At 35.5% G+C, this 17,990-nt stretch overlaps 1 protein-coding gene across 1 annotated transcript in view; it reads right to left on the bottom strand.

Moving 5' to 3' along the window:
• SEC24A (SEC24 homolog A, COPII coat complex component) overlaps window positions 1-17,990 on the bottom strand; it is a 61,918-nt gene that overhangs the window by 19,342 nt on the left and 24,586 nt on the right. Inside the window, exons 8-16 of the mRNA XM_036751499.1 lie at window positions 17,323-17,449; window positions 14,028-14,137; window positions 12,733-12,845; window positions 10,931-11,049; window positions 9,279-9,334; window positions 6,864-7,070; window positions 4,517-4,637; window positions 4,044-4,202; window positions 3,735-3,908 (exon numbers count right to left, since the gene is read on the bottom strand). Coding sequence (XP_036607394.1) covers window positions 3,735-3,908; window positions 4,044-4,202; window positions 4,517-4,637; window positions 6,864-7,070; window positions 9,279-9,334; window positions 10,931-11,049; window positions 12,733-12,845; window positions 14,028-14,137; window positions 17,323-17,449 — 1,186 coding nt within the window. The remainder of the gene's footprint in view (window positions 1-3,734; window positions 3,909-4,043; window positions 4,203-4,516; window positions 4,638-6,863; window positions 7,071-9,278; window positions 9,335-10,930; window positions 11,050-12,732; window positions 12,846-14,027; window positions 14,138-17,322; window positions 17,450-17,990) is intronic.

The following is a 17,990-nucleotide window of genomic DNA, read 5'->3' as shown; positions in this document are numbered from 1 at the left end:
TCCTGAGATCCCAAAGTTTGAGAACTTTTAACATATAGGATTTAGAGCTAAAAGTGACCTTAGAGACATTAATCAATCCAACCCCTTTATTTTATAAAGAAACTAAAGTCTAAGGAGGTTAAATGTCTTCCCTAAGGTCATACAGGCAGAACTGGGATTTAAATTTAGGTCTTCTGACTCCAGAACAAAGAATCTTACCATTAAAACACATCTTGGCAATCCCTTGGAAATTTTGGAAGCCCTCATTATACAACAGGCTGCCCGATCAAGGAGTTCCTAATGCCTACCTTCCCATATATTAAATTCCTGCCAATGATATACCTAGTCTTGCTGATGTGGACCTTTTCTTTATGGCTGTATAGAACCAGTCAAATATGGTCAAAAGACATCTCAGAGACCTGCTACTGTAGGAAGAGGCTTAGCATAATCAATATATAAAGTTTTATCATTTGATATTAATCTTCCATTAGTAAGGGAGTAAAAAAAAAAACCCTACACACTAATTTGGGGACAATTCCAAATTCCATTTTTTCATGCTGAGAAAGTAGAGAGAATGATTTCAAAAGGAAAAATAAAAAATGAAAATGGGAAATATACTAAAAAGGTATGGTGAAGAAAATAATAAAAATAAGGTAATGAATGACCAAGGATATTAATAAACCAGGAAAAAAAATTTTTGAAAAAAATGTAACAAGGTATGTCTTTTTCTATATAGAGGAGAATTAGAAAACTGTGCCAACTAAGCTCAATGCAATTGACTTTCATTTTCAAGGGGACTCACTGCTGCCTCTCAATCCTTTTATTCAACTATTTCCTAACATAATTCTCATAGAGCTACCACAAACTTTTTCATAAAGCTCTCCTTTTCCTTTCTCTAACATAGATAAACACTAGAAACCACATGATTATCTCAACAGATGCAGAAAAAGCTTTTGATAAAATACAACACCCATTCCTATTTAAAAAATTAGAAAGCATAGGAATAAATAGAGTCTTCCTTAAAATGATAAGTGACATCTACCTAACACCACCAAGCAAGTATTATATATAATGGGGACAAGCTAGAAGCATTTCCAATAAGATTGGGGATGAAACATGATATCCATTATCACCACTGTTATTCAATATGGTACTAGAAAGGTTAGCCTTAGCAATAAGAAAAAGAAATTGAAGGAACTAGAATAGGTAAAGAAGAAACTAAGTTACCACTCTTTGCAGATGACATGATGATATACTTAGAAAATCCTAGAGAATCAAGTAAAAAACTACTTGAAATAATAAATAACTTTAGCAAAGTTGAAGGATATAAATAAACCCACATAAATCCTCAGTCAAATTTATAAGAATACAAGTCATTCCCCAATTGATAAATGGTCAAACGATAAGAATAGGCTGTTTCAGAAGAAGAAATTAATGATATCTATAGTAATATGAAAAATGCTCTAAATCACTACTGATTAGAGAAATGCAAATCGAAACAACTCTTAGGTACCATATCTTACCTGTTAGATTGGTTAACATGACAAAACAGGAAAATTAGAAATGCTGGAGAAGATGCGGGAAAATTGGAACACCAATGCATTGTTGGGGGAATTGTGAACTGATCCAACCATTCCGGAGAGCAATTTAGAACCATACCCAAAGGGCTACAAAAATATGTATACCCTTTGACCCAGCAATACCACTTCTAGGGCTATATCTCACAAAGAGATCACACAAATGGGAAAAGGATCCATATGTACAAAAATATTTGCAGTAGCTCTTTTGTGGTGGCAAAGAATTGGAAATCAAGGGAATGCCTATCAACTGAGGAATGACTGAACAAGATGTGGTATATGAATGTAATGGAATACCATTGTGCTATAAGAAATGATGAGAACATGGACTTCAGAATAACCTGGAAAGACTTATATGAATTGATGCTGAGTGAGGGGAGCAGAATCAGGAGAACATTGTACACTATTACAGACACATTGTGCGATGACTAACTTGGATAGACTCGGCCCTTCTCAGCAGTGTAAGTTTCTAAAACAACACCAAAAGATGGGAGATTTTCCTGATGGAAAATGGTCCAGACAAAAAACTATAGAGTCTGAATGCAGATTGAAGCAAACTATTTGCTCTTTTTTTTGTTGTTTTGTTTTTTTCCATTCGTTAAAATTCTTTACAATGTGACTGATGTGAAAATGTTTAATATTAAAGTATAGTAGAACCTATTTCAGATTGCACAACTATCTTTAGGGGGGAGGGGGAGAAAACTTGGAACTCAAAAGCTTGTGGAACTGAATGTTGTAAACTAAAAATAAATAAATCAATTAAAAAAAGTTTCTGTATCTATGTAGGTCCCACCTCACCCTCTGCCTTACCTCCTACAGAGAAATCATTTTCCTTTTCCCCCAAGTCTAGCCCTTTCATCTGTCTTCTTTAATGATCTTTATTCTTCCTTTGTACTCTGAATTTCTCTTCTACCTACTAGATTTTTAAAATAAAAAATCCTTAATTCTTCTGCTTTTGCTAACCATCTTCCTCTTTCTCATTTTCCTTTTTATTGCCAAATTCTGAAGAACTATTTTGTAAGCATTGCTCTCATTTTCTACTGCTCAAGTACATAAAGAAATACTTTTTCCCCACCTGATTTGACTGCTTGCTTTGATAATCTCAACTGGTGTCAGAAGGGTTCAAAGGCCACCTGAGGTTTACTATCTGTGTGTTTTTAGGTAAGCCACTAAACCTCTTTGGCCCCAAGTTTTCTCATGTTTTAATGAAAAGACTGGACTGCACGACCTTTAAGGACCCTCCCAGCTATAGGTCTACTTTCCTATGATCCTTGATCTCTCTCCTAATGCTGATTCCTGCAGTTCCAATTGCCTGCTAGACAATTCCACTTCGATATCTCATTGTAACCTCAAACTCAACATAGTTAAAACTGAACTTATCAGTTTTTTTCCAAAAGAAGCTCCCCTTTCACTAAATGGTACCAACATTCTCCAAGTCTCTTAGTGTTATTATTTCCATAGATATTCTATGGCTTTAGTTCTCCCAAATGAATTCTGTAATTATCTCCATCTAGCTCTATAATGTATCCCTTTCACAGTTCATTGGTATAGCACTAGGTCTGTAAATGAGTTTAGGTAGCATAGTAGTTTAGTTTCATCATGAGTGAGGAATGTTTCTCCAGTTACATCATTCTTTATTTGCTTAAAGGAGGGATCCTTAATCTTTGTGTCATAGACCACTTTAGCAGTCTGATGAAATGCATAAAATACAAAAGATTACAAATGAAACTGAAGGTTGGTGAAAAAAAAATCTAACTTTTTCTAACTTTTTCCCCCTGAAATCTATCCATGGAAGAATCCCTACTTTAAAGAATGGTTTTTAATTGTGCCTGTGTCTTGAGTATACCTCAGTAGACTGACTCCAAGATATTTTACCTATGTCATGGTTATGGCGAATAGGATTTCCCATTATATTATTTCTTCCTGGATTTTGTTATTGCTGTAGAGATATGTTACTGATTTTTGTGGGTTTATTTTTGCATCCTGCTACTAATTGTCGGGTCATGTATTTTCTTTTTTCTTTTAATTAGAAGTTTTCTTTAATTCTGAACCATTAATATAGCTTATGGAAATAAACCTAAAAACGCCAACTTTGGCAAAAGCAGAGCTAACTAGAATTGAGCTGACAAAGTTTTTGGTACAATTTTCAGAACTCTATGGCTCTTTCAGGTTGCTCACCTTTGCTTGATGTATATAAGAGTGCGGACTGAAAAGAAACCACTTGAATGTCAGTAAGATTTTCTTCTACTGACATCTGTACTGCATATCCAGCGTCAGGGTTTACATTGGGCAAGGACAGCAAGTCTGTTGATCGTACAAAGAAATTTCCATGGAAGGTGTGAATGGAAAGACCTAGGGGAAAAATTTTTTTTTAATTTAGTAGAACTATCATTAGAATTGTTTCCACACTATTATGTGACTATTTAACTCTTATTCTATAATTTAATTGGAACATCTTCTTTTCCAAATACAATGTCATTTCCTGACCTTTGGTACACCTTATCCTCATGACAGCCTCAAAGCCAATCTTCCTGGTCAGGTATCGTTTCAACTCCTTCTGGAACTTCTCTACTTGAACTGGGTTGTGCTGATGATGATAAGATGGATAGTAATAGACACTACCTGCTGAATACCTTGAAATGCAGCCTGGAAAACATAACACACAATCTTTATGAATTTGTAGAGTATGAGCTTACTGCTACTGTGACTACTTGGGCTGCAAAACTTTTAATCCAAGGTTGTTCCACTTTCTCATGGCATAAGAATTTTCTTCCATGACTTTCAATTACAAGCTAGACATTTCTTTCCCTTGAGTTACCACACAAGTAAAATAAGAAGACAGGCTATTAAAATCTGATGCAGTATAAATTCTTATGTCATGTCTACATTCCTTTCCATTACACCATAATCTCCATTACAAAAATCTACAATCACTAAATAATTAAAAAACCAAAACTTACCTAATGAAGCCAGGTCAGAATACTGCCCACTGAGAAGAAACAAATCAACTGCTACTTGCTGACCAGAACAATCCAAGGCTAACTTCTTATAGAAGTCAGTAGATGGTGTAAGATGTATTTCCTGTTAATAGTGTGTTATTATACAATGATCATTATATCATTCTAAATAATAACACAATTATTGTTCCAGATAACCTCCCCCCCAAATAACTTTAGGTTGTTACTCTAAAACACACGTCTATGTTCATAAAAGTAAACTATATTGGCAATAAAAATAATACTATATATATATATATATCACTTTTAAATTTTGCAAAATGCCTCGTGTCATTATCCCCATATTACAAAGTAAGAAACTGAGGCTCAAAGCAATTGAGTCTATAACTTGCTACTAAGTGTGTAAGAGAAATGATTTAAACCTAAGTCTGACTACCAGTGCAATTTTCAAATTATTACAAAGCTATGATTGTCAAAAGAATTTGGTAGTGGGGAAGAAAAAGAGAGGCTGAACAGTGGAACAGCTTAGGAACACAATGGAGTATATAGAAGCAAGTAAGTACAGTAACATAGTATTTAATAAGCTCAAAGATCCCAACTGTTGGGACAAGAAAGCACTATTGACAAAATGTTGGGAAACTAAAATGCAGTCTAGCAGAAACTAGGTATGGTCCAACATCTCACCATAAGAAAAGCTTGGCCTAAGACAAGCTCAAAATGGGCACATGATTTAAATAAAATGGGTAATGTCTTATGCAAATTAGTGGAGCATGGAAGAAATTATGTGTCAGATCTATGAAAGGGGAAAAGTTCATGACCAAACAAGAGACAGAAAGATTCACAGGAGCTAAATTGGTTATTTGGTTTGGCATAAACAGAACCAATGCAGCTGAAATCAGAAGGCAGGAGACTGGAGTGGGGTAAGGAAATTTTTGCAGCAAGTTTCTCTGATAAAAGCCTCATTTCTAAAGCATATTAGTAACTGCATCAAATTTACCACAAGGGTCATTCCCTAACTGACAAATGGTCAAAGGATATGAATAGGCAGGCAATTTTCAGAAGAAGAAATCCAAGCTGTCAATAGCCAAATGAAAAAAAAAATGTTCTAAATCACTAATAATCTGAGAAATGCAAATTAAGACAATCTGAGAGATCCCATCTCACACTCATATTGGCTGATATGACAAAAAAAAAAAAAAGAAAATGACAAACGCTGGAATGGCTGTGGGAAAACAGGTATATTAATACACTGTTGGTGAAAATGTGAACTAATGCAACCATTCTGGAAAGCAATTTACAATTATGCCCCAAAAGCTATTAAACTTCCTTTCAATTCAGAGATACACTACTAGATCTATACCCCAAAGAGATCAAAGGAGGAAAATAAGCCATATGTACAAAAATACTCGTATCAGCTCTTTTTTTGTGGTGGCAAAGAATTGAAAACCGAGAGTAGGCTCATCAACTGGAGAATGGCCAAATAAATTATGGTATATGAATGCAATGGAGTACTACTGTGCTGTAAGAAATGATGCATAGGGAAATGAACAGAACCAGGAGAACAATGTACAGCAATATTGTAAAGACAAAAAACTTTGAAAGGCTTAGTAACTCTGATCCACACAATGACTCGCAACAATTCCAAAGGACTCCTGAATGAAACATGCTATCCACAGAAAGAGAACTAATTGGTTCAGAGTGAAGAATGAAGCATATTTTCTTCTACTTCTATTTTTTTTTTGGTGGGGGGAGAGAGGAACATGGCTAATGTGGGCATCTGTTTTGCATGTCTATACATATTTGTAATGGGTTTTATTTTTCTTGCCTTCACAAGGCGGAGAAAGAAGGGAAAGAATTTGGAACCAAAAATACAATAAAAATTTTTAAAAATAAACCCAGGTCTAACTCTAAGTTTACTACCCTTTGTCAAGCTACCTCTCAGTGGTTTAGCTTATAAGCACAAAAACCTTTTCAGAATGCATTGAAATGTAGTACACAGCAGCAAACATCCAGAACCTAACACTTGGATTGTCTTTGTGCAGTTTACCAGGTCTTACCTCTTCCTTTGTAAGCACCTGAATCATCCTTAGTATGCCTCACTTTGGGGGCAGGAACTAGTCTGCTCTATAGCTTACTGGAAGCTTAATGAAGCAGGAAGGGAAGATTAGGGTTGAATAAGATCCTAAGGTTTGTAAAAGGAATGCAGTGAGCATACCTAAATCCGAAAAAAACAGTGCACATTCCCTCCAACAAATGAATAGGGGAAAAAAAAAATAAGCCCCACAAGGAAAAGTATATGTGAACACAAACATGACACTTTTTGGAAACTAAGAATCAGTAGTTTTCTAACCTTAGGAGATGATTTTTGGTTAGGTTCTTCTCGGGATTTTAATGCTCCCACTCCAACTGATGGAAGCTGTGTTTGGAAAACAGATATTCGACCACCAGTAGGAGACATCAGCTTAAAGGCACTCTGAAGCGCAGGTCCCAGAGCACTCTGTGTTTCCAAAGACTTGTTAAACATTTGTGGCAAAGTTTTCAGTAAGTCTTGAATAAGCTGGAGAAATGGAGAACACACTGGAATTTCACTACATTTAAAACAATTCATTAGTTAATAGGCAAGACAGTCACTGGAGATAGCAAGAGAATTCACAAATGGAACATCAAATGATGAGTTTAAGACAAGTGAGCCATCTTAAGTCAGTCAACATTATACAACTGTCAAGTGTACAAATTACAACTAAGGTCTTAAAGTTCTTGCAAATGCAAAAGTTTCACTAAGGTTCTAAGACTAAGCTTTTTGTCAAGAAAAAGTCTAATGCAATAGATACAGAATAGATAAATCCCATGGATTTAATTGTCATCTTTGTTCTGATAATTCTTAAATCTACCTTTCCTGCCACAACCTCTCTGCTGACATCTAATCTCAAATCACCAAGTGCCTTTCATACATCTCAAACTATATCTCCAGTACACATCTTAAACACATGTCCAAAATGGAGCTCATTATCTTACCCCCTAAACTCGTCCCACCTATTTTCCCGATTGCCATCAAGGGCAACACCATCTCCTCAGTTCCTCAGGTTCACATGACTCTTCACTATCCCTCATTCCCCATATCCAGTCTGTTGCTGAGGCCTGTGAATTTTAGCTTTGTAAAATCCCTGAAGTAAGCCCCCTTCTCTCCTGACACTGCCACCGCTTTGATGCATGTGGTCCTCATCATCTCACAGCTGGTCTATTTCAATAGCAGGTCTGCCTTCCTCAAGTCTCACCGTATTCCAATCCATCCTTTATTCAACCACTAAAGTGATTTTCTTAAATCTCAGGTCCAACCATTTCACTCTCATCCCCCTCAATGAACTCTGATGGCTCCCTGCTGCTTTCAGGATCAAATACAAAATCCTCTGCTTGACATTTGAAGCCCCCTCCTTCCTTTCCAGTCTTCTCATACCTTACTTCCCAGTGACACTGGCCTTACTGTTCCATGGACAAGGCAGTCCATCTCTCAGTCCTGGCATTTTCTCTGGCTGTCCCCCATACCTGAAATGCTTTCCCTCCACCTGTCAGCTTCTCCAGCTTCCTTTAAGTGCAGCTAAAATCCCATCTTCTACAGGAAGTCTTTCTCAGCCCCTCTTAAGTCTAGTGCTTTCCCTCCCTTACTTACTTCCTACTTCTCCATACATAGCTTGTTTGCTCATTGCATTCATTAGAGTGTAAGGTGTTTGAGGGCAGGAATTGTCTTTTGCCTCTTTTTGTAATCCCATCACTTAGTCCACCCACTGCCTAGTAAACACCAGGCACTTAATAAATGCTTACTAACAGATACCATACCTTTTATCCCCCCAATATACATTTAAATCTCAAGTCACTCCTAAAATAGGCTTCACTGTGCCCTATTCCAAGATTTAAGATAGTAAATTTGAAAGGCAACAATCTCAATTTTTAAGTTGCAGGTTCGGCTTCATAAGCAATGGGAAAATTATGACAATCATAACAGCTAGCGTTTTACGGTCTTTTTAAGTTTTACCAAAAGATCAGTTATTTCATTCAATCCTCACAACATCATTGTGAAGCAGGCGCTATTAGTATCCCCATTTTACAGATGAAGAAACAGACTAACACAAACAGGTTAAGTGACTTGCCCAGGGTCACATATCTAGAAAGTGTCTGAGGTTGGATTTGAACTCAGGTCTTCCTGACTCCTGATTCCTCTGTCCGGTGCACTACCTCACTATTCACTTCTCATTACAAATTCACTTTCCCCAATAGCTGAGAGCACAGGCTTACTATTTAAAATGTAACCTACAGCACAGTACAGGTTACACAACAAAATCCTTAACTTCAAAGTCATTCTGTTTCCCTTTCACAGAATCGTGTCATGCCAGTTTCCAAACCAGCCGATAATACAGCTTGAACAAATCAGAAAAGCAACATGCAATGAAAGCAGCATGTCTAGGGGACTTCTTAATCAAGAGACCCTTTGGTTCTCCAATGGCTTGGTGAAGCAGGCTGGCAGATTCTACTGATATTAGGAAATATATCCTCCTAAAAGGAACTGCTTTGTTATACATTAATAGTTCAAATATATCAACCTAAATACAAGTGCGATATATTATAAATTTTAAATAAGAAACACTTTAATACAAAAAGCTCACCTGTTTCAGAAATGTTAAAGGCAATATTTTATCATCCTTCATTTAAAATTTCTTAATGCTTTAAAATGGCATCATAAAATGTACACTGACATAAAAATGATTCTTACCTCTTTATTTTCATTTAAATTTACAAGTAAGTTTTCTGGCATTGGTATGAACACATCTGAAAATACAAAAGTTTGTTTTTTAAAGTTAATTTCTAAGCTACATAAAAATGATGAAATGACTTACCCCTAAAATTCCAAGGATACAATATTTTTGCACTTGTCAAAAATATGACAACTCTTAGTTTACATGAAGGATTGAGTTATTAGTTCCTGTGTTTTGAAGCCTTCTTTGATATTAGTAAAGCCCTGAAATTGAACCGCTTTTGAGATAGCAAAAAATCTGGCCTGTGACTTTCTTTTGATTTGCCAAGATTCCACTACTGATGCACATAAATAACTATGCTTCTAAGGTCTAAGGAAGTAATTTGGAATGGAATGCTGCCTCAGCTCTGCCTGCTCCTACAAGTCAGTCACAGGCATGTTCTTGGCACATACAAAAAGTAAATGTGAAATAACCAGAAACACGTGGATGCTATATCACTGCACTGAAGTGGTGCAGTTCCCCAACAGCTGTGTAATTCAAAAAGTAATCACATTTCTCAACAAGAACACTGCCATCATAGTTTCTAAAAATTATATTGCTCAACATAGCAAAGCACAGGGCACGGTCCAAGGGCAAAAAGTGTATCATATAACATGTGATATTTTAGATTAAACTAAAACAAAGCTTTAAAGCTTTGTAATGAAAAGGTTTTCTTAAATGTAGCACTTTAGCTTTGAACATTTTAAATTTAAAAACATTGAACATTTGGTAAAGTGGTACCTTTGATGTGTAATAGGTATTTCACATAACAAATATCTCTCACATTACTTTAAGTTGCCTTTTGTCTCAAATGCTATAATCTCTAGCTCTACCTTTCAGAATTAGAACATAAACTCTACATTTTATTTTGTTGAGGGCTGAAATACTGTCTATATATTCTTAGAGCTTGAAGGGACCTTAGAGAACTTCTAAGCAAACCCTCTCATTTTACAGATATGGAAACTGAAATTCTCAATTTTTACTAATGAGATCACATTATTTATCTTGAAAAGACTAGCAGAATAGAAATTAAACAGTGAATATCAATCATGAATGCTCTTATAATTTACATTCTGTTAAGTTCTCACTTCTTTGATAGTATCTCACTATAGATACGTTTTAATTATGATCCTAATAGGTTGAGACTTCACTGCTAACTTATGCTAACTCATCAGAGAGGGTCAGCATGGTACATTAGAAAACGGAAGACTAGTACCATGAGAACTGGGTCCTAGTCCCAGATCTACCAAGGTTACTATGCTCTCTAGTTAAACAAATTCTCACTGGTCAGCATTGCGACCTCTTAGTAGGACAAGTAAGATCAAGTCAAGAATGAGCAAATAACAGCTGTGATGGCAAGGTGTATTTCATGAATACTACACTGATGAGCCCAGGGTGTGCCTCTCTTAGGACAGGAGGCATGGGTAACCTGCGGACTCCCATTCACCATTTATCAAATAGAGGAGGCTGGATTAAAGGATCACCAAGGTCCCTTCCAGCATGATAAACCATATGATTTACATCAAGGTTTAGCATTTAATGCTCAACATAATAACCTATGTAACTGATTAATATTTTTCAAAAAATGTCAGTTTAATATTCATTTTAACCTTTAAAATCATAAATATACCTTCAATATCTGAAACTATTAGCATCTGAGGCTGAGAGAGACCTTCTTGAAGACTGTAGAAGTGGATTGTACTGTCAAATGTTATAAAGCCAATTTTTGTTCGCGTATTACCAGGAAGCCTAAAAAGAAGTTCAAAAGGTTAATTTCTATCATAATTTTGCACCTACATAGTTGACATGACAGGAGATGTGGAGAAGCAATGTAGCACAGTAGATAGAGGGTTGGCTTTGGATTCAGAACACCTCGGTTCAAACCTGTGCCATACACACAATAGCTTTGGGACTATAGGCAAGTCAATTAACCTCTAAATTCACTAAGGCAACTATTTATGGCTATAAATTTCAGATGAGCTGTTCTGCATTGGTAGGAGTTTCCCTACTGGAAGTTACTTACACTAATGAAATCACAGGTCAAGACCAAAACAATCTCCACGCCCCCCCAAAAAAACTATGAATGTGAAGTATTATTATAAATATATGACAGATATGATTATGGAGATAAGGCGTAGTCACTAATGTAGCTAGGAACATAGTTCAAGGTCTACACCCAACTTCTTGGCCAGAACTCCCTTTTCAAAACAGCAGGCATATTACATAGCTACACAAAGTAATAATCCTGCACACCAAACTTGTTTCGAATCATGTTGTTCAGTTACTTCAGTCATATCTGACTCTCTGTGACCCCATTTGGGGTTTTCTTGGCAAAGATACTGGTTTGCCATTCCCTTCTCCAGCTCATTTTACAGATGAGGAAACTGAGGCAAACAGGGTTAAGTGACTTGGTCAGAGTCACAAAGCTGCTAAGTGTCTGAAGCCAGATTTGAACTCAGGAAGTCTACATGACTCCAGGTTCAGCACTCTATCCACTGTACCACCTAACTGCCCATTCCAAATAATATTGATTTGGTTAAAGATAGCATTTTGAAAATTGATAGTATTGAAAAATGAAAGTATTTTAAAATTTTCAGATAAACATGTCCTTTTTCGTTATGTAATTTTTATGTTCAAGTTCACAGAATGTTCTCTTTTAAAAATGGCAACTTTTCTATTTTTAAAAAACCTCTATATAGATTTCCTGTACTAATTACGAAAAAAAATGCAAAATTAACAATACATGAAAGAATGTATGTATGTAGATGTGTGTGCATGTACATATATATATATAAACTTTTAAGGAATAACAGTGCAGTGGACTAAAGGTAGTTCCCCTCATGTCATATATGTATATATGACATAGCTGCCATATATCTTAAATATTAATTAAACAAAAGCGCTACTGAAAAAAAAAAAAACAACCAAATATAAAGTTTTCATTCCTTTTGTTCTTGCTTTGGAATTACCAGGCAGGCAATCCTCAGAAGACTTGCACCCTACTTCCAATGTTCCTTATCCATAAATGGTGACAACGGTAAGTTCCCATTCTCACTTCTCTCTCTCTCTGCACAGGATTATGCTCTGTTGTTCTACCATATAGTACTACCGTAGCTCAACTACATTATTGTATGATAAGCTTTATGGTTTGGCTTACGAACCTAACCAATATTTGAAATACTGTTTAAACAGGGAAAAAATTTCTGAGTTTTGGACAAATGAATATCAATTAATTTCTTTGAGCCTCTGTTTCCTCATCTGTAAAATGAGGGAGTTAGACCAGATGGCCTCCACTGTCCTTTCCAGCTCTAAGTCCTATGATCCTGTGACATCAATGAACTTTTGGAACCCAATCAATAAGGTGAGGGATAAACTCTTAACACTAAGCCTCAGGTTTGAGATAAAATTCAATTGGCAAAACTAAAAACTTACGAATCTAGATTGTCCAGTAAACTCTGGCAAACTGAATTCAAATATCCAGTTTCAACTGCATTGTGAGATACATCAAACACAAAGAGGTACACAGGAGGTTGAGGTGGACGTAACTAAAGAAAGAAAAAGAATGGTTTTATTAAAACATATCCTCATTTCTAAAGAAAATTAGTTTATAATTTACTTTACTCAAGACTTTATTTTATCCCTACATAACATAGCTTCATACAGAAACATTGCTTAAACAATGAATGTAGGTCATTTACTATGTCATGAGAAAGAAACATGAAAATAGTGTGGAGTGGCTATATAATTTAGCGTAGAATCTCTGAAACAAAAATTCACGTCTTCACCCTTGGCCTTGTACTAGTTAAATATATTTCAGCTATAGGTCCATTAAGTTTACATGGAATTCCTTGGAAATCAGGTCCTCCTGACTCCAGGACTGGTGCTCTATCTACTGCGCCACCAAGCCCCCTACGAAGGCACTCACATGGAGGTCAGAAAAAGTGATATAAAGACACTCTCAAGGTCTCTCTGAAGAACTGCGGAACTGATTGCATGACATGGGAGATTCTGTCAAAGGACTACCCAGTATGGTGTGCCCGTATCAAAGGTGCTGTACTCTATAAGCAAAGCAGAATTGCGGCAGCTCAAAAGAAACATGAGATATGCAAATTTAGAGAATCCACTCCAAATGTTCACATGGATTATTTGTGCCAGAGTTGTGGTACAGCATTCCAAGCCTGTATTGGTCTGATCAACTACAGTTGGACACACTGTAACATAGTGATGTCATTTTGGTCCTCTTTCAGAACAAATTACTACAACCAACCAATGGAACATCTTAATTCAAATTCAATTATAATGTAGCTCTATACATTCCTGCAGCTTTATCAATGAGGAATAGGCATGAACCTTCAAACTATTCAATATCTTTTAAAAATTCAGTGAGAAAACCCAGAGAGGCTGTAACTTCCTAGTCTATCTCTAGACAATCACTACCTGCTTCAGTTAAGCATCCCCATCAACACTTGGGAGATAAAAAGGGATTCTAAAACCTCCACGGTTCTAATTCAATGAGGCAATAACTAAAAATCGTGTCACTAAAGTATCATAAGGAGAAGGAGAAGTCGTAAGTCACTATTGAAGACTATATAGTGAGAGATTAGACAGGTGGATAAACTAAATAGTATTATAATAAATATGAACTATGTTATTCAAACTCAATACAACATTTGTTAGAATCTTAACAACCAATTATAGTAATTAAATTGGGAAAAATAAAAACTTACCATGTATTCTGAAGGAGCCATAAACTCAATAGTAGCATTTTGAACTTCTGGTCTTCTAAGAGGATCTCCATAAACTCTGGTCACAGGATTGTACATAAATTCTTCAGGAACTGTGCATGATGATAAAACTATAAGTCAATGCCTAACATCTCATTTGGCCTAATGTTAAAACAAAGTTAGAATAAAAAAAAATCCAGTAGATTTAATGATTATCTACATGCTAATGATTTTATCTATATATCCGGGCCAACTCTCTCTCCTGAGCGCTAGTGCCGCTTCACCGATTGTCTACTGGGCATTTCCAACTGAATGACCCATATGTACCTTAAACTCAGAATGTCCAAAAGCAGAACTCACAGTCTTTCTCCTAAAACTCTCCCTTCTTCCTCACTTCCCTATTTCTATGGAGGGTTCCACTATCTTTCTCATCACTCATGTTCAAAATTTCAGTCATCCTTGACTAGTTATTCTCTCTCCCTCACTCCTATTATCGGATCAGTTGCCAAGTTGAATAGATCCTATCTCCAAAACATCTCTTACGTTTAACCTTTTCTCTCCACTCTGTGGCCACCAGCCTTGGAGAGGCCCTCACCATCTCTCAGAAAAGCTAATGAACTACCTCCACGAAATGGTTTCTTGTACTCTTTCCAATCCAACTTCTAAAAAGCTGCCAAATGGACACTGACAAAGCATAGATCTGACCATATCACTCCCTTGCTAAAGAAGCTCCACTCCTTTGCTTGGCATTTAAAGCCCTATACAATCTGACACTTATCTTTCTAGGCTTACTGCGCATGACTCAGCATTATGCCATCTACATTTTAGCTATGGCTTCCTACCTGCTATTCCCCATAAATGAAATTCCATCTCCTTTGCACAGGATGTTGTTCATGGGAGGAATGCATTCCCTCCTTACTTCTGTTTCATAGAATCCCTAGCTTCCTTCAAGATACAGTTCAAGTGCTTATCATCTCCTGAAATTTGTCTCCCCCCACCAATCACTGTGTATACATATGTATACATTCTGAATTTTCTTATATGTGTTCATATTATAGCTGTCCCCTTCTTTGAAAGGACTGCTTCATTTTTGCATTGTATCCCCAGTATCGAAGCCTGGCACATCAAAGGTACCAAATAAATTCTTGCAGAATGCATGAATAGTTATAAAGGTTTGAAGTCCAGCTTCATATTTTCCAAATATTAAATGAATAGCTGATATTTATGTAGTAATATTAAGATTTACAAGGAGCTTCTCATTTATACACAAAGAGCCTCACAATAACACTGTGAGGTAGATACTACACGGCTATAAAACTGTACATACCCTTTGACTCAGCAATACCACCAGTAGGTTTGTACTCCAAAGAAATCAAAGAAAAAAGAAAAGGACTTATATGTCCAAAAATATTTACAGCATCTCTTTTTGTGGTGGCAAAGAATTGGAAATTGAGGGGATACTAATCAATTGGGGAATGGCTGAACAAGTTGTAACATATGATTTTGATGGAGTACTATTGTGCTATGAGAAATGATGAGGGGGTTATACAGAAAGATTTATATGAACTGATGCAAAGAGAAGTGAGAAGAACCAGATCATTCTGCACAGTAACAGAAATGCTGTAATGATGACCAACTGTGAAAGACTTGTACACTTTGAGTAATATAATGATTCAAGAAAATTCCAAAGGACTCATGATCTTAAAATGCTATCCACCTCCAGAGAAAGAACTGATTAACTCTGTGTGCAAATTGAAGTATAATTTTCTCATTTTCTTTATTGTTTTTGCATTTTTTTGAAATACGGCTAAGAAGGAAATACATTTTGCATGATTTCACATGTATGATTGATATAATTTGGCTTGCCTTCTCAGTAGGTAGGGGAGGAGTGGAATGTAGAGAATTTTGAACTAAAAATTGAAAAAGAAAAGAATGCTAAAAATAAATAAAATGAAGTGAAATTTTAAAAAAATCATTTTGCTAAACTATTGTTATAAACAGAAAAAAATTAGTTCAACCTATTGGTAGCAGAAGACACTTCTACCTCGAGACATCAAGCTGCCTCAAACATTACAAAGGGAGAAAAGAGGAGCGGGTGGTGCAATGCTTAAATCATATATTTAGAAGAGAGATATATATGTACATACACACACACACACACACACACACACACACACACGAAAGTCCTTGTGAGCTGTCAGAGTATTCTAGTGGATGACATCAATTAATAAAAACTATGGAATATGACTATCTACCAACAGACAGGCAATAGGAACTCGATAATTAATTTTTAAAAATTAAATAATCTTTTTATTGCTATTTTGGTAGAAGCAGAGACAACATAAATAGAAGATGGAAGCCTTGTGCGTGAAGCCCAACTGTGAAATTTAGTTTGAGTAAATTTAACTAAACCACTTATTCAGCTCTCAGTTATTTTAGCATTAAAATGACAGGGCTGGACTAGAAGATTTCTACAATTCTTCCTAGGTCTAAATCTACGTTTCTATGAAAACTAAACCATCAGTCAAAACGCATTTCTTTCAGGGGTTGTTTGACTCTTTATAGTTCTTAAAACGATCTTCACCATCAAGTAATAAAATTGTTTCTTATATCACATATTCATTATTTAACATTTAAAGAATACTACAATATACAATTTGAATACATTAACACAAAAACTTAAAACTTGACTCAACACTAGCCAAAAATTCTTTATATTATTATTGAGTAACAGAATGTTTTTATTACACCTTCAGCATTTCCTTCTACTCAATATTAAGTCAAAGGTAATGGCATATCAGCTAGAACTGGAAGGTAATATATGGCAAATATATTTTTTGTCTATTGTTTGGGTCTGCATTATTAAAATATGTAGCACATTTTTAAAAGTTTTGCATATGAATTTTCTTATTTTACATGTTTGACTACTTGTTAATAACTTTTAAAAAAATCCTTGAAAGCAGCTTTATTACTCCAACTGCTGATTTTACTGCTTTGTTTCTAAAAACTGAACTAATTTTCAAAGTGAATATTAACAAAAATGTTATTTTTTTGTTATAAGTTCAACTGAAAATGGATAATTTAATTTAACAATGTTTTTCAACTGGCATTCAAAACAGTGGGGAAAATTGCAGCAAAACTATGAGAACATTACAGAAATAGACGTCTTGCCTTCTCTGAACTACTGAGAAGACTGTATACTTATACTTTGCCTCTTCCTCAATATGTGACTAAGCAAAAAGGCATGGGGACAGTTCTGGGACAAAAAACATTAAGAATCACCATTTAGAAGACATACCATCATTGACTCTATAACACAAGTTGCATTTCCATCTCCTTTGGTCAAGAAAGCTGACAAAAGGGTTGATGTATGTCCTACATGAACGGCATCTCACAATTGTACTGGAGGTAACCACAGGCAATTGCTAGAATAAAAAACAAACCAAAAAACAGCTAGTTTTTTTTTTTTTAAGGATGAGAGTTCTTCATTTTTAAAGGCAAAGATTAATCCATCTGCTTCAGAATTAATAGTTGTAAATACTGAAGAAATTTAAAGTACATTAAGTTTGAAAGCATATTCCAAATAGACCTTTACCCTCCATAAAGCAGAAAAGAAACATGTAACAGTAAATTTTAAAAATACCAAATACAAAGCCAGCTTTAAATGCAATTGTTCTAACAACAAATACCAAGTTTCTAAAATGCTGTTTAAGTGAATAGGCTGATAAATTCTTATGAAAGAATTTCTATGAAATCAAAATTTTCTTAGCATGCAATTTAGTTCTATCATTTTCCAATTTTATGTCTTTTCTATGCATTACGGAATCAAAAGCCACAATAACCTTAAGAAGAGTAAAGACAAGAGAATCCACTGAAATAGCAAAAAAGAGAAAACTGACATGTCTATCAGGGTTTAAGTTTAACCCTCCTATGGCTAAGGTAAAACCATGTGCCACAATGCTCCTT

Source organism: Trichosurus vulpecula, chromosome 3 (assembly GCF_011100635.1).
Source record: "Trichosurus vulpecula isolate mTriVul1 chromosome 3, mTriVul1.pri, whole genome shotgun sequence".
In the NCBI taxonomy this organism is placed as follows: domain Eukaryota; kingdom Metazoa; phylum Chordata; class Mammalia; order Diprotodontia; family Phalangeridae; genus Trichosurus; species Trichosurus vulpecula.
This window is presented reverse-complemented; position numbering and strand designations above follow the sequence as displayed.